This window comes from Amblyomma americanum, chromosome 11, assembly GCF_052857255.1.
Source record: "Amblyomma americanum isolate KBUSLIRL-KWMA chromosome 11, ASM5285725v1, whole genome shotgun sequence".
NCBI lineage: Eukaryota > Metazoa > Arthropoda > Arachnida > Ixodida > Ixodidae > Amblyomma > Amblyomma americanum.
The window spans coordinates 1,239,026-1,256,623 of NC_135507.1; the positions used below are offsets into that span (position 1 = coordinate 1,239,026).

General features: G+C 51.1%; 1 protein-coding gene across 1 annotated transcript; it reads left to right on the forward strand.

The window, feature by feature from the left end:
- Window positions 1–12,029: 12,029 nt before the first annotated feature.
- Window positions 12,030–13,563, forward strand: LOC144110525 (uncharacterized). Its single transcript, XM_077643513.1, has 2 exons — window positions 12,030–12,664; window positions 13,281–13,563. Exons 1-2 carry the CDS (start codon window positions 12,263–12,265, stop codon window positions 13,524–13,526), a joined length of 648 nt encoding a protein of 215 aa, XP_077499639.1. The 5' UTR covers window positions 12,030–12,262; the 3' UTR covers window positions 13,527–13,563.
- Window positions 13,564–17,598: the final 4,035 nt, after the last annotated feature.

Sequence of the window (17,598 nt, forward strand, 5' to 3'; positions counted from 1 at the left end):
GCGAGAAACCTACAACTACTTTGCACACAGCAGCTGCCGGCAAGATGCTTATAAGAGACTGTATGCCAGTATGACAGTGGAAGATGAAAGTGCAAATCCACCGCCCAAGATTCTGTCGCTTTCGCAGACGAGATGGCTTGCTATTGCAGACTCTATAGAAAGAATTTTGGCGCAGTACCAGTCTCTCGAAGAGTTTTTTGAGAAAGCAGAAGATCGCATCTACAACGTGCGCATTTTACGAGAGATGTATCGAGACAGAAAAAATTATGTTTACCTCGTGTTTCTTGCCTCAGTTCTCCGTAACGTTAGGCGAGTGAACAAAATGTTCCAAACAAACACAACTGACCCACTGGTTGTCTTCCAAGAGCTAGAAAATTTGTATTTGGAAATTCTTAGGCGGATTTTGAATCCATCAGTTTTGAGGCACAACACAACGGCAAGTCTGCTGTCGCTAGACCTGGCAAAAATGAAGTCGATTTTCCTGCAACCAGAGGTAGCGGACCTAGGTGACGTCTTCAGAGAGAAGATTTCACTAGTCCCTATTGAAGACCAACGGGCCGTGAGGGAGCGCTGTTTCCAATTCTTGAGGCAAATGGCGATGGGACTGCAGCAGCGACTTCCAAATGCCTCCTCTGCACTTCGAAGACTGTGTGCCATAAATCCCGATGGCATAGAAAGTGCTAAGAGCCGTGAATGCATAATGAAGCTACCGCTGCATTTTTTTGGATGTTCCTCAATCGAACTGGAGTCTGAAATACGCCAGCTGCAGAGTGTTAGCGGTGCACTTGATCGCGCATCATGTTTGACTTTCTGGCACGCAGCGGCATCGTACAAGGACCCTTGCGGCGAATGCCCTTTTCAACACCTGGCGCAAGGAGCACTGAAAATTTTGACCCTTCCAATTTCTAACGCTGATGCAGAGCGCGTGTTCTCTTGCGTGAACTTGACGAAAAGAGAGATCCGTAACAAAATGAAGCTGGACTTGCTCATGGCGATTCTGCGAATCAAATTTGGGCTACGGCTTCAAGAAAAAACAGCATCATCGTTTGACGTTCCTGCTGAGTTGTTGAATAGAATGTGCTAAAAATTACTCCGGCATGAACACTATCTACTCTCGGCGGTCGAATTTCGATGGAGGCGAAATTCTAGAGGCCCGTGTACTGTGCGATGTCAGTGCACGTTAAAGAACCCCAGGTGGTCGAAATTTCCGGAGACCTTCACTACGGCGTCCCTCATAGCCTGAGTCGCTTTGGGACGTTAAACCTCCATAAACCAAACCACTATCTACTCTAGATAAACTACGCGGACTGAACTTTTATTTATTTGCAACGTACCTGATGCTTGAAGGCCAAGCAAGAGAACCAAATTTCCTTGCTCATTATTTACTCTGTGTTCTTGTGTTGATTCAAAATGATATTATTTATTGTTCATTAATAAAAGTTGCTTATAATAATGGTACTTTTCTACTTGGCTACAAATTTGGCGCCAAGACCAGGTGGCGTGGCTACTTTTGGCTACTTTTAGCCTCAGTTCTGGCTCTTTTTGAAAAATTCCCAACGGCAACCCTGGGTCGGGGAGTGGCGTCGCGGATAGGTGTTGTGCGCGGGTTTTCTAGGCTTGCAGGCGCGTTTCCAGTTTCTGCGAATCATAGCAATGGTCGATGCTTCCAACTTAGTAATTTGTCGAAGTACACGAGCTAGCGTTGTCCACGTGCGGCCTATAAAGAGAAATAGTTTGCCACTGTGTATTGTATATATGGTTAGTAGTAAACATGTAGAAAGCGTTCCTGCTGTTTATTTATGCGCTAGGCATTGAATAAAACAAGTTTTGACACTCTGCACTAGCCGGAATGATTTTACTTCGGGACAGTAGTGAGGGGAAGTGCTGGCGTTGTTTCGTCGGAGCAGACATGCGCTCATCGTCTGCTGACATACGTAACGTGTCGCGTTGCGCGAAAAGTGGGGACAGCGTCGTGTCCCCGATCTCCTGTCTCGCTTAGCGCTGTTTTTAGCCGCATGACCACGAACCAGCCAGGTCGACTTGTGCTCTTGTTAAGCTGGTCGATTTGATGAAAATTTTTGATTTCTAGAATTATTTTCTTTCCTAGCCCTGAAATCTAGTTTCGTGACGAAAAATTATAGCAAAATATTGAGTACAAATTTATAAATTACGCTTTTTAGAAGTGTGGTCGTCAAAAATTGTGAGGTAATTTCTTTGATTTCAGTGCCTCATTTCTTTGACCAAAGCGAAAGCGAAGATGCCATAAACGAGGGAATAAACTTTAAGGTTCGTTTTCTGAGCTCTCACATTTTCTGCGACTGGATCACTCACCTTCGTAATTCGCATGAAAATCAAATGATTCCATTTGTCGCAAACTATTCCTGAGACGTTGAGGAGCGTAATAAATCTCTCGATTTTTTTCCCTACACGTGCAGTATTCTGTTAGTTACTTTTTGTAAGAAACGTTTTCATGTAACTATGCATGCATAAGTACTGATCATATAGAAAAAGAACTAATCGCGTCATCATACAGAACAAGGCTTTATGCACATGCTGGCATAAAAAAACTGCGCACTATCTACTCAATTATTTGAGGCCTAGCTTAGGGGGACTTGACGACGGTGTTAATTATAATTACCCAGAACTGCACCAGGTATAGCTATAAATAAAAGGAATGACTGAAACTAGCGTAGGAATTTCATATTTGCACCAAGTTTAGTTACATATCACATGCATGAATAACTAAAACACTTTTCATGCCGCGTCCCTTCTCAATCTCGCCACGTGTCTGTTAGTAGCACGCCTGCGGCTGCTTCTTTCCAAACAAGCTTCGCGATCATGTATTACCTCACGAAACATGACACATGCATGATGCAATGAAAAAGCATATGGCGTTTAGCACACTTAAGGTACGCTATTCTAAGCACACCAACGCGACCGCGCAAGATTGACACAACTTACCAGACTTCTTTCTACTCGAATGAAATAATTACGTCGTCATATCAAGAAACAGTTTCAAGTGAATATTAAATGTCACAAAACGCGTCATTTAAACATGGTGTGCTATTAACAAAAAAAAACGCATTCCTTGGGGGCGAGTGAACCGGTCGGCGCCCCGTGCACTCCGGCTCAAGGTGATAAGTACGTGTGCAGCTGCATATGTCTTTTTTTTTCCTTGAGCAATTATCAGCCTACTATCCTGAAGTTCAGGTGAATGAACGCAGTAACTTGCGTGCTATTAAGTGCATCGAGTGGCAGTGCCTATCGACTCCCAGACTTCGCGCTTTACAACCGTGGCCCAATGCCTGTTAGCCAGTTTCCGAATGCGGCATTTATGCGCGAGAAACCTATCGAGGCTAATTTAATATTTTTTATGCTACTACGCGGATCCAGCAGTGACGCAGCTGGTCAATATATGCTGCTTCTGCAGTGTACAGGCTTGAAGCAGCCGCCGGTAGCTGCGGCAGCTGCGGTAGGCACGGGCAAGCGGAACCTGTTTTGCCTACCATGCGAAAGTCGCTGCTAACATCAGCGCCACCGCATCTTCATGACGTCGCGGGGTGAAGGAGGTCCATAGTGTTCTAGAAGGCTTTGTAGCGGCAAAAGCGCCGCACTCCCCGCGAGGCTTTAGAAGCGGCGCTGGCGTACACTCCTGGAGCAGAAACAGTGCGTCGTCGGCTACGAGGGGCCGACAGGACAGTCGCGCTCTTTGTTCTGGCGTTATCACACAAGTATCCCATTTTCGTAATGCATCACCGCTTGGCTGCCAATGAAGACGCACAAAACGAATGGATAATTATTTTTGACCTTTCGAAGGGAAATCAGTGGCTGTGTTTCAGTGAAGGCGCCAAGGGATGGCGGCCGCTATCTTGAAAATTTGCCCGGCGCTCCTTTCTGTCAAGTGAATTTGTTCGCTCACAAGCGGCTTAATCTTTGCGTTGCGTTACGCGAAACGAGTATATCGCCGTCTCAATGCCGCAATTTGTTCTTTTTATTTTGTCTTGAACAAGAACAATTCCCAAAAATTAACTTCCCCTTCGACGTACGCCATCCCCGTAGGATATCCCGGACAGCCCTTGGAATGGTAAAAGAATAACCCACAACTTTTGGCAGGTAAATTCTAATATCGCATCGGCATCGATTTGTACGGCCCGCTTTCGTACACTGCGGCCGGCACCACAGCGACAGACGCCGCCTCCTCCTTTTTCGCAGCGCTTGCGTCCTTGGCCACGGTGCGCCTCGTGAACCACTCGGTGACCGAGGCCGCGCATTCTTGTCAAGCCCTGCATCACCCAACGCAGCATCTCGAACGGCTATCAACCGCAGACCACCGGGCCATTGGATCCTCGGGGGACTCCACGTCGCTTCTGACCACTGTGTTCTCCCCTGTACTGCTCTTCGCGGCCGTCTGCTGCAACTGAAGCCACCACCTAGCACCGCACTTCCCTGCTGGACTGTCCTGATCAACACTGCCGAGTATCAGGGACCTTAATTGGCGCGTCTTCCTTGGAACCCACGCCGTCTCCCGATCTTCGCGGTCTACACGCGCCGTCAATTAGGTCTCTGTCAAACGCGAAAAATGAATCTAAGGGGCAATGGTCGAGATTTATTGGTGCACTGCGTAATCTGCACACCCACGTTTAGGCCGCATATAGCGTGCATGAAACGATGGCAATGAAATCGAATGTTCTCGCGAATAATTGCCTTCCGTATATGGCACCTGTACTGCGCCTCAGGCCCCACTTATAACCGTCACCGTGGGCGATTGTAGAAGACGCGCATTCGGGGGACTGCAGCAGAGCTGTGCACGGGCTGGGGCCATTTGGAGATTCTCTCGCTTGGGCCGGGCCGGGCCTTCTATGTCTCGGTCGGGCTCCCCGATGTCGACTGCGTATACCTTATGCGAAAGTATGCTTGTCGTCTCGCATGCAGGTGCAGCAGGAAGCGCAGTGTATTTATTCATCAAAAATGGAATCCACAGGGACGGGAGAAAAGTACAAACGCTAACAAAAGGCAAACGAAAGCTAGCGGAGGCTCGGAGTGCGTTTTCGGTTCTACCAAGTACCGACGCTGTGGAAAAGCCGCCGCTTGCAGGCGCCTCCCACTGAAAAGGCTGAGGAGGGAAGCGAATATAAGTCTATGTACGGCGCACGCGGGGTCGCCTTTGCCACACATACAAATCAGCCAAGCGACGGCGTATGGGGGGCTTTTCCAATGGGCAGTGGTGTTGCTTGAAGACTGGTCGTTGACCGAAGTCGACAGGAAGCACACGTCGTCACTGCCCATGCTGGAAAGGTCACTGTTTTCTTCCAGCAGCACCTCAGAAACGGGTGAACTGTCAACTCGCCGCTGTCGGCACCCAAAAAAAGGGGACGATCGGGTGTTCTGTGGCATTCTCAGGACGAGGCTTCGCAAAGCTCCGAAGACGCGCACCCGGAACTTCTGAACTACTGCAGTTTTGGAAAAGGAAGGAAGTGCACGCACCCAGAACTTGCTCTTCTTACTAAGAGGCTATTAGCCATTCCGGCCATCAGTTCAAGCAGTGAACAAAACTTCAGCGCTGCCGGATTCATAATGCAGGAGCGCCGCACTTGCCTTAACCCTTCATCAATGGTCAACTTGTTTCTGCGCAATGACTTAGAATAACAGTTCTGTGCGCACGCTGCATCTGCATATATATTCACGATTTTGTCATATGGAATGCAAGAGTTCAACATTATAAGGTTATTTAAATAAACCGATTTTCCTGATATTGTTTCTTTTTGTGTCGGCGTCGCTTTATTGCAGGTCGGGCTGGGCCGGGCGAACTCAGGCTTCTTTAGCGTCGGGCCGGGCCGCCTGTGGTAGTGTAGGGCCCGGGCCGGGCTCAGAATTGCGGCCCGTGCACAGCTGTAGACTGCAGGTCACTGCCATCGCCGCGTGTGCCTGCGCTCGGCCTGGCTGAGCTCTCGGTGTGCTTTTTTTCGCCGCTCTTCCCGTTGTGTCCCAGTTCCTTTCCGCTACGCTATACACTGCGCGGCTGCAGGTGGCTCTCTCTACCACAGCCACCTACAGTGCCACCCATGCTGCTCTTGCCGAGCAACCTCGGGGGCTGGCGCGACTCTCCGGGGTCATTTCATGCCGAAGAGTTTTGTGGCTCCTTACTGAACCGGCTAACTACGTAATTACCCTTAATAAATCTCCTGGTCATGGGACAGCTCTTGCAATTTCTCACGAGTGCGAAAGCTGGTCCCACTAAATAATTCACACAATTTTTTTACTGCTGCACATGAAAACTGTTTAGAGATTATGAATATGCATTGTGGGTTTTAATCGCACAGCAAAAAAAATTGTAAATTTTTTGTGTTGCTTTATTTCATTTTCCTCCCACAAAAACACCGTTCTTGCATTTTTTGTACTATTTCGCGACATTGGCGAGCAACATCACATGTTTCGCCGCTTCTCTATAATGTGTACTATCTCATTAAGTGGTTTAAAGTATACTAAAACCCAGTATACTTCAGAACAAAAATGTCCAACTTAAAAAAAAATGTGTTGTGCAGCGTTCTCGGGCATATTTTTCGTACAGAGGCGTTCCTAGTAAAAATATAAATTGTAGCTCAATTGATAGCTAGTTGCATCGAAATTTTGCTCAGTGATTTTTATCGGAGCCTTTTTCGTTTCAAGCGAGAAATAAATGTTCAAAGTTCAGTGCGCTGCACCTCGAGTCATGGATGCCCCGTACCGCCACTGCACTGCAGAACACGGCCGTGGCGCCACTCTCATTTCTGTTGGGCTGACACGGGATGGCATTTCTGCGGCCACTTAACTTCCCATCTGGTTATTTTGCGGACCAAGTGTGCCATTTCCAGCGCGGTTTCAGCGAAGGAGCTGCCGACCGGCTGCCAACGCTCGCTTCGTATCGCATGCATGGTGGAGCTGTCACGAGCCAAGCATAGAAACGATCCCGGTAGGGGCAGCAGAAGAAGATAGTTTGGCGTGCTTGCGGGGTGTACCGTCCCGCAACGACTCACCCATTTCGACCAGCTGGGCTTCTTTACCGCGTGCACCGACGTCGCACAGCACACGGGCCTTGGCATTTACCCTCCATCGAAACTCCAGCGCCGAGGCCAGGATCGAACGCGCTTCTGTGGGGTCAGCAGCAGCTGCAGAAGCACCACAAACACTCAGCCAACGCGACGGCCAGCAGAGAGAGAAACGACGTTGCGGCCTACATCTCGACCAGCTATTATTAGTATCAGCAGCGCCTTCATATATAGTTGGCGCCCTGCGCTTGTGCATTGTCAAAGGGGGAATTTCGTCGCTGACTTTACCAATCCTGATGGGGGTCATACGTTCCTGATAGCGCGAGGCGACTGAATGCCGAAGCGGTAGCAACGGCTGCTGCAGTGAAAACGCGCTGGTCTCTGCAGCCAAGGCCTCGTGCCAGCGGCACACGCACGCGCATCGCGTCTCGAGGAGCATAGCCTCACGCAGTCCCCGTTTAATGTTACGCCGGAGGATAACAGAAACACGGCGGCTCACCTCCATGACGATTTTCAGAGGCCGCCTGCATGGGCTAACTGTCGTGTTGTCTCCGCAGCATGCACTGCCCGAGTCACGCAGCCTGCTGACTGCCGCCACCACAGCGCCGCTTTTGCGCTGCCTGGTGATCGGCCCACGCGGTGACGACAGGATTCCGTTTCCCCAAGTCATGCGCGCTCAAGTCACGGCGCCGTAGACCGACTCTCGGCCGGCCCACGCACAGGCTTCGTCGGCGACAAAGAACCCGCACTCTTATCTCTCCAATGTTCGCGCATGACTCTCGGGAAGCGGCGGAAGCATGCCGAGCAGTGCAGCGGCAGTATACGGAGCAACCGTGGCTCAAGGTGCAACGCTGAACTTCATGTATGCCCCCGCTCAAAGCGAAAAAGCCACCGGTAACAGTCACTGAGAAAATTTTCAACGCAACTAGCTATCATTGGGCTACAATTTATATCTTTACTAGGAACGCCTCTGTACGAAAATTATGCCCGGAAACGCTGCACTGAGTTTTCGGCCGTTGCACTGCCTTGTGTCATACTTTAAACCATTTCATGAGATAGTATGTAAACCATTTCATGAGATAGTACGTACATACATATTATACAGAAGTGGCGAAACGTGTGATGTAGCTCGCCAAAGTCGCGAAATAGTATTTAAAAATGCAAAAACGGTGTTTTTTTTGGGGAGGGGGGGGATGAAATAAAGCAACACAAAAAATTTGCGCTACAATCTTTTTTTGCTGTGCGAATAAAGAGGACAAAGCAAACTCATTATCTTTAAAAAACTTTTCTAGCGCGAAAGCAAAGTATTGAATTCTTGCAATTTTTTTTAGTGCGCCCAACTTTTGCATTCCCGTGATAAATTCGAAGGGCTGGCTGTCACAGTCTTCACGGGTAATTACTTTAGCCGGTCCAGTTTTTCGAGAAAGGGGGTGAACTCTGCAGTGTTGAATGGCATCCGCGGAATGAGTGACCCTCGTGCGAACTCACCCGAGTAACTGGGGCTGCTAGGCGACGGCACGAGATCGAGTGAAAAGTATGCAGCCCAAGGAAGCCGCGCAGCGAGGCCGCCCTCCTGCACACCGAGGGAACTTGAGTCCCGAGCTTGGGGGACTGTCGCTAAACAGCCCCGCTACACGGCTTAGAAGTGGGCTGCACAAGGACTGCACGCACGGCCAACGTGCAGCGTCGATCACACTTGTCTCATGCTGCGGAGGAAATTAAAATGCTGCTTTCCTCAGGGTAAGGTGCCTGTGCGGTTGACACGTCTGTTAAGCTGCTCTCCAGCTCAGCTATTAATATTCGGTGAAAGTCAACTTCAGAGTTTCGCTTTATTTCCGCCAGACGGCACAGCCCGGCAGCGGGGCTGACTTACCCAAGGCATTGGGGTTTAGGGATAGTGAAGGGAAAGTGGATTTTAAGAGGTTAGAAGTAACCAAGCGAAGGTTAGCTGATTGGTGGCTAAAAGCAAGACAGGAGTAAAATTTCACAAGACATGGCTAGGTGGCTTGAGCCACCGCCCGATGTAAAGGGTTCAGCCGTATCCATCCATCCATCCATCCATACTTGATACTTTTCTGTAAAGGGCTTCACCCTACAGTGGAAGGCAGCGGGGCTGACTTACCCAAGGCATTGGGGTTTAGGGATAGTGAAGGGAAAGTGGATTTTAAGAGGTTAGAAGTAACCAAGCGAAGGTTATCTGATTGGTGGCTAAAAGCAAGACAGGAGTAAAATTTCACAAGACATGGCTAGGTGGCTTGAGCCACCGCCCGATGTAAAGGGTTCAGCCGTATCCATCCATCCATCCATCGTAGGTACAGTGACGAGATTCTCTGCATAGGTGCTCTTGTAGCGAGAGCTACAGCCGATTCACCTCTTCGCGTGGTCGCACTTGACCTTGAGCCGTCGCCTAGCAACCGCCAGACGCTCGCCTCGCCAGCTGTGCGCCGTAGAAGGAGAGGAGGTGTTTACACACGGTCTAGCGGAGCCGCCGTCGGCTGCTGAAATATGGAGAGCGAGGAGTCGGCTAAGCTGAAGGAAGCCAGGCTTCGCCGTCGGAATGAAACGAGGAGGAGCCGACGAGGAACGTCTCGACAAGCGTCGTAACGCGGCTAGACGGGGCCGCCGAACTTCCGACAGCGAATCCACCACGGTCGGGGACGATGCGTCGATCGAGTTGGGCATCTCTACCAGGTTTAACCAGAGCTAAACCACAGCCAATTTTTGCACCAGTACGGTAACTACGGAGTTTTCAAAGTACCACGGTGGACAGGTTGGGATAACGTCATAAGGCCACGTGACCTAGGTGGGCGGTGAGCCACCTGGGGCAAAACACCGCCGCCGAGGGAATATTTTCTGCAGAATGGCAGCGTGACTCATACGCATGCATGAAACACTGTGTCACGTACCTACTCTGCTTCATCCATGCCATGCAAGCATACCCTACGCACTCGATGTACCACTTCAGTCATGTAGCGTAGCAAATCATGCGACCACAACAAGCGACGGAAGCCAAGATAAGCTATGCAGAACAATGGCCACACAGTGCTAGCGCACGTAACCCGCATTTTGGCTATACGTAACGGAAGCCACCATTCACCGAATCCAGGGTACGTATAGGAGATGTTTTTCTTTTTTTTTTTTCAATTTGTGGTGTCAGAACGTGCCCCTCTTTCCCCTTAATTCCGTTGTCTGAAAGCATCTGGCCTAACATACCCCGCACGGTTATTCGAGAGAACTTCCCGATATCTAAGAAGGCACCAAAAAGAGCCAGACACAGACGACGTAGCTCTAGAATAGCCGAGGCAGCCAGCGCGCATGCGCAGGACCCGCGGGTTCTGCGCCCAGTCCTACTCCAAAGCTCCCCGTTGACGCGGTGTTCAGCGGAGGAACCGGCGGCGTGCGGGAAAATGCTGATTGGTCGAAGAAGTGGTGACGTCACGAAAATTATGAATGAAATCGCGACATGCCTCAGACGTCTACATGAGATGTAAACAGGACTAAACTGAGCTGAAAGGAATATTCGATGGGAATCGGATCCCTGCCCCTTGGATCCCGAGTCGGACCACTCTCGGCTGCATGGAAATAGTGCCGAAAAGGCTTGGTTAAAGGGAGGCCTTGTCTGCGAAGAAGGGGACCCCCGTTGATGGACGCCATTAACGCGATCGCGTCATATGCCATAAGGTATCCCCGGCATTTTCGTTTTTTGTCCCTCATATTGCAAGCACCATTCTCTCTGGAGATGTACAGAGGGCGAAATGCTTCTCTAGAACACGCACCGGGCGTGTTTCGGGCTGAACGCGCGATATCTGGCAATAGCATTTGGCTAAAAATGGTGCAGATTCATAGAATTCCATGGTCATTTCTTGTCTCTGGGAGTTGCGGAACACACAGTTGGGTCGTTCTGGACAGGTGCTTTGTTTCGCTCACACGACGCGTACGGCTCTTGCACGGGGCGCACCTGGCTTCGCCACGAAGAAAGGCTTTAACCGGCGAAGAGAATCGAGGCTCGCGTGTCTGCACCGCACGGTGAGCGTCGAACGAGGGTGGCTTCTTTCTCGCCCGGCACCATGACAAAAATGCAAGGAGAAGTGAGGAAATCCACTGAGCGCTCCGAGGATCCTTGCTTCGGCTTTGCGAAATGTCACGAGGTTTGCTGGACCAAGTGCCCCCATGCTAAACGCGATCCATACGCAGCATCATGAGGCGATTCACTGTCGTGCGGTGCGCAGACGACAGTGCGTTTTGAAGCGAAAAGCTTCACTACGCTAGTCAACACCGCGCGAGCCGGCGTATGTCGAAGCACGAGTGGCGTCACGCACGGCGCAGGCGGCGGCTGGTGAGTTATGCGCATGCGCGAAAACGAGTGACGTCACGCGCCGCGCAGGTGGTCGCTCCTTGCCGCTGCCGACTCCGTTGCCTGACCTTTCGGCGCAGCCGCGCGCTGCTGCACATGTGCATGCGCAAGGAGGCTATGTAATGCGCTTGCCAGAGAACAGACGTGCGCACTAGACATGGAAGAGAAGGAGAGCGCGGCTGCTGCTAGACTACGCAGAGAAACTAAATTCGATCCAGAAGTACTTGCTTGGGAGTTGGCTGCAAAACAGCGAAACCACAGAGACAGCCGCTTGCTACTACTCGGATAACCGGGATGTCTTTATGGCTCTAGAGAAACTGCAAGTCAATGTGTCCAACAATAATAAATAAAGAAGTTTAACACTGTCGCTTCTGTGTCTTACTGGTAAACATGTGCCATTGAGTAACCAAGTCTACGCCTATAGATAAACAATGTATACAATACCAGCTAAGCTACGAAGCATAACCATGACGTCACACCAAGGATAGCTGAATTTGCTTTTCGCTTGTATATCCAGGCTTAACCAGAGCCAAGCCACTGCCTAATTTTCTTTTTCCCTTGGTTCCTTTCTAGTATTCGCGCGGATAGTGTGAACGCATTGGTCGCACTATACGACGGGACCTATGACAGGCAGGACCGCCTCTGTTAGGACGGGCTTTGACCGGAGACGAGCGCAGTTGATAACAACAAGCGGCGAGCAACACCGCGGAGGCATGTCCCTTATCACGGAGACAAAAACCGTGCCATGCGCACAACGACTGCGTAATCCTGCAGCACCGCCCACCTTGGCGAAAATCGCTTTAGGGTTAGCCCAGACCCGCGTGTGACATGCGTCCCAGCCCCATCGTGCGCCCAGGGTGCCGGCCAGTGAAGCCCAAGTGCCATGCCCTCGGCCGACGTTGTTCCGGCATCGACGCCGCCAGCCAGCCTGGGCCCTCCCGTGGACGGCGGTGCGTGCCCCCTGGGCGAAGGCGTGCTAGCGTGCATCGTCGCCGCGCTGGTCGTGGTCATCGTGTTCCTCGCCGCGCTCGCGTTTACCGTGCTCCTGCTGGCGTGCTCCTCCTCCCAGCCGCGGGCTCGCCGCCGCCACCACCGCAAGCGACGCCGCTGGACCCGCCGCGAGGAGGAGGGCGCCTTCCGCGGGACTGCGTGCAGCGCGAGGGCCGAACACGGCAGCAGCGGACGCGCTTCACCCGACGGGTCGCCCTACCACCCGCGCTACAACAGCCCGGCCACGTCCACGTGCTGCGAGGATTTCCGCATGCCCATCCTGCACTCGACCACGGTGAGTGCCGCGACGCTGTTCTCGGCTGACCTCTTGGAACTCGCACTTTTGTGAAGTGGGTTCACGCTTTGTTTGAACGGTTGCGAGTTTACGGTGCCTACAGACATTCGGAAGAGACTTTTTAGGATTACCCATGTACAGACCAGGCGGGTCAGCCCGATTGCGTGACTTTCTGTGGTTTCGAAACCTGGCGCCCGAAGGACGACAGAAGCAGAGCGAGGGCTTGCAAGCAGCGCACGGCAATTCGTGTCTCACAGTACATACATACGCTTCGTGTAACGTGTGCAGGCAGACGGAGTGACGAGCTGCTGTACTGTTTCGTTACAGAAAGAACGGCCCGACCCGGTAAAGAGCCGCTTCTACCCGAGCACATCTGCAGTCCTCGCGAGTGCGGGCGTCGAAACTGTACCATGCAGCAGTACAGCCGCTCCCGTTTCCAACAGCTGCCGCGCGAGATAACGCTCCGGTCTTTTGAAGTGAAAAACGCTTTGCTACGATTGTATTGCGTGGTCATCGCGCCGCTTGAGGGCGAAGGCAAAAAAAGATGCATTGGCGTACTATATGCAGCAGAGCGTGTCCGACGTGCATGCCTCTCGCCTGTTTGTTTTTCCCCCAGTGCACGCAGTTCCACACGGCCGCATCGTGTCACCTCATGAGTGGCGACCGTCAGGTGGCAGCCGGGACGACGAGGCCGCCTAGCGGCGACGCCAGCGCCACCTCGGGGGAGACCGACTCTCTGGAGTGGGACAACTTCCAGCCGCCGCTTGTCGCCACCCGCACCGTGAGCCCCGCCGACGAGGAGGAGTCGCTCAGCGCGGCATCCCAGCTGGAGCAGCCCGCTCAAGGCCGCCACTGGCTCTGACTCGTCACTGCTGCACCTCAGTGCCACACACACATCTCTCGACGACTAATAAATGACCATCGACTGTAGTAGCCACTCTCCTTGACATTCTATGAAGCAGTCCGCTCGCGTCTTTGTGGCTCATGCATCTATTCCAGTCTGCTTTGCCCGCAAGCTCAGTCTCAAAAGCGCGTGTATTCTGGGGCGATGTAGCCAAAATTTGCTGGGCCACAGCGCCGAGGGAAACCGCGTTTTCGAAATTCTAAAAACTGATATACGATGGGCTACACCGCTCAATAATTAAGAGCCTAATAGTTAACTATTCCATATTAGTTAACCAGCGTACTAGTTAGCACGTCTTAGCTGTATTCTAATGTACTACACCGCTGACAATGACAATGCTATGCAATATTCCCGCTTTGCCGGGCTTTCGCACGAAAACCTGGTAGACGACGTCACGTCTTGCTAATGACGTCAGCAGCCGGGTGTTATCATTGGTTCACAGCGCCAAATTCTTTCAGACGTCACGCACTACCGCGGCCGCTCCGCGCGCGCCGCAGCCGGCCGGGGTAGGGGGTGTGGGGAGGGGGGGGGGGGGTCGAGTGAGTGGGGCCGGCGGAGGAGCGCCGCCGCTTTGGCGTGCGAGAGGAGAGGGAAAGGCGCAAAGACGCGGAAGTTCAAATTTTGACTGCATATAACTCAGCTTCCACAAAACGCATTAAAATAATTTGTGCTGGGGGATAATTATGAACCGTCGTGTGTTAACATAACACACATATCGCACCTTTATTGAGAACCCCTTTCTGGGTCCCTTTAATTCTCAACTTGTTAAATTAAAATTCCCCCAAGTTTCAGTTGATTCTGTGCGGTAAAAATTTTTAAAGCGATTTTTTTCCGTTTCTTCTGCGAACTGCTTGCTGGTCTGGCAACCTCTAATCGCTGACGTCAGAGGGGCATACCCGCCCCGCGTCGTCTGTTGCGCGCTGTTGACGTGCTTGCATGCACACTGCAGACGGCGGTCGCTCGAAAAGTTTTCTTTTTTTTTAGCTTATCGAAATAAAGTGCATTTTCAGTGTTTTCTTTTCGGAAGCCGTCAGCTTATTACGCGAACTAAATGATCCTTAAGAAAGTGGGCTTGCTCGTGGCACCCCTTTTTTGATTGTTGAGGAAACAGAAATCGATGGACCCCTGCTTTATTATTTACGCTCATAAACATGTTATTTTTATGTTATGAATGTGGTTTCTTTTTAGCAGTCAAGTGCTCCCGTATGGCATAAAACGCAAGGTGGGCTCTTCTTATCTTAAATATTACGTATAGTATTGCTCACAAATTGTAGTTTTACTCATTTACACACTATGATAACACCGCAATAAGCGCCGCTGATGCTGTATCGCCTCCTTGGGAAACGCTTCGCTATAGGACCGGCGCTTCCCTCATGTCATCAGTAGTTGATTTTAAAACGCATTAGCTAAAAATACGTTCGGACATTACTTGAATTAATGAGAACGATCAGATTTGTTGTCCACAGTCGACGCCGACGGCTGCTGCCGGCTGCCTTCAGCACACGCATGCTGTGCAGACCGGGTCACATATTGGCATTTCACCCTTATTGTACTCGCGCCCTGCGATGTAGGCAGTCGTCGTTTTGAGGGCACTGTGGCCAAAACTACGCTCGACAGCTATTTTCAGGCGCTAAAAGTTGCGAATTCGCTCTCCGCAATCGCCGAAATCGCACACACGAATCCTGCGTACTCGCTAGGCCTCGTCACGAAAGGGACCGGCGGTGCACCGTCGGCCGAAATTCAAGCATCTGGCAGGAGTTCCCCGCTGATCAGTAAGAAAGTGTGAAGACATGAAATGTAGCCGCTCGTTTCGCTTTTTTCGATGCGGGTAAGGTACACAAGCGCAGTTCTTCGGGCCGTCTATTCACCGGGCGTGAAGCTTTCGCTCGGCCGCACAAGCCCAGGCGACGGCGAAGAGCCTCGAGTGGCACCGTCGTGCGGCGTTTTCTGCCCGTGTCGCCCAATTGGCTCGCCGATAGGTCCTATGCGTAGGCACCGAATGAAAGTACATCTTCGCTGGTGCACGCGCATCGCGTATGTCGTTGTGGCTAGCAAGGTACAATAAGTTTTTAAATTCTTAAGTTTTTAGAATTTCATACCAACTAGTCCCCCACTACACTGCGCCATTCCCCACTAAGTTCACCCTTTTTACACTACTGCGGCACGGGGTCGTCGGTCTAGCTTGACAGACCAGTGCGTCAGCGATGGCATTTGCATACCGACCAGCCAACCGACCGCCGTCCCATCGGCCTAGTGTAACCGGGCCCTATACCTATACCGAAGAATAACTGCGGTACTATTATTAACGCTTTTGCGGCACCAGTCACTCATATATGGGGGTCGACTGCTACTTCGATCGCCCGCGGAAGTACTATAGGGAACAAGAGACCTCGCTGCGCACATTGCAGCAACGAGAGCAGACGACGTTGCTCCATGTATGCCCTGGTGACGTCACGATAGCATTCAATATGGCGGTCGCTGCCGGAGGGAGGGCGTTTGCCGTTCTCAATTTCGATCGCATTTTTTGGAATATAGAGCGCGTCCAGGGCAGCCAAATTTCGGTGAATCATAACCTCTTGTACTGGTTACTGAAGCACAAACCTGCAGTATGAAGAACGACCATGTCATGGCCCCTTTAAACCCCCATTACGATTAGATTCCGACGTAGCGGAATTGTTTATTTACAAAGTACTGCGAACCGAATTAGCCCAAGCAAGAGAGGGAACATTCATTAACAGTTGTATAACACCTTGGAAATACCGCCAAAAATCCGATCTCAAATAAAGCACTCCATTAAGTGTTTTATTTGAGATTTACTGAGACAGTACAACATATCCATTGAGACAGTACACTATAGCGATCAATGTTTACAGGATGGGGAGAATATCTGTAGCTCCGCCTCACGACCCAGACTTACAGTGCTTGCTACCAGCGGACAGAGCATGCATGCACCACAGATCGACGCATTTAAAGAGACTCGATTTACGCCGAAGTACAGACGAAGGAAACGAGAAGGGAAAGATTCATGCTCTGGGCCTATTTCTTAATTCCTCGGCACATACAGTAGAAACAAAACAGCCCCACCCACTTACATTTTGCAATCAGGATGCGCGACGACGCGCGCGTGCATGCTCCCGTTTTCGCTTGCTCACAACTGGAGGGCAGACGACGGAAAAGCCTAGCAGACGCGCGCTTTTGAGCTCGACCGTTACGCAGATTCGTTCTATTCGTCTGTACACAGCGGCTCAAGGAGGTCTCCGGAACAGGGAAGCCACTAGCCACCCAAGCGAGCCATTGAAAGGAAGCAGAGATTGCGGGGCTCATTCGCCTAAGCGATGCCGGAAGCACAACTCCGTTACGCGAGATCATTCTCGGTCGTGAAGAAACGAGGGGCCAGCGTTAGCATACCGCATCATCAAAAAAGCAGGTCCCCGTTGGACAAGGAAGTTAGATTTTCAACCTCGTTGGAGCACCCACGGATAACTGTCGAAAGCGCGATATGACGGGCGCCTCTCCCTTGTCATGTTAATTTTTCATGCGAATTCTCATGTCTTGTTTTTACTGGTGAGACAGTCATGACTCGTTAATATCGAAACTTTGGTTCCCCGCACAAAACGTTGCATAAAACGAGTCATCTATCGTGAAGAAAAGAAAAAAATATGTTTGGTCTGCTTACGTGCATAGTGGTGGGCGTTGGTGTACATTTTTTTCATTCACGCTATGAGCCGTTCAGTACAGTGGCATCTTGTTTCTATTTTCAATCGGTGGCGCAATGTGGTGTGCAAAGCCAACCTCCGTACAGTGTTACCATACGTCCAAGCTGTGCTTGCAGTCGCCATGCTGATCAGTGCGCTAAGCACAAAGAAACCCCAATCTCAGATTTCGCCGATGTCTGTCCGAAGCCTCTTGCGAAGAGCAACGTGGGCCTCGCAGTCGGAGGCAGCCATGGTCCGGGGATTTTCTTTTCCTAATCCAGGATATGTGTCCGTCTGGTGCCGTGTAAACGATGTGCGCACGTGTGGTCTTCTCC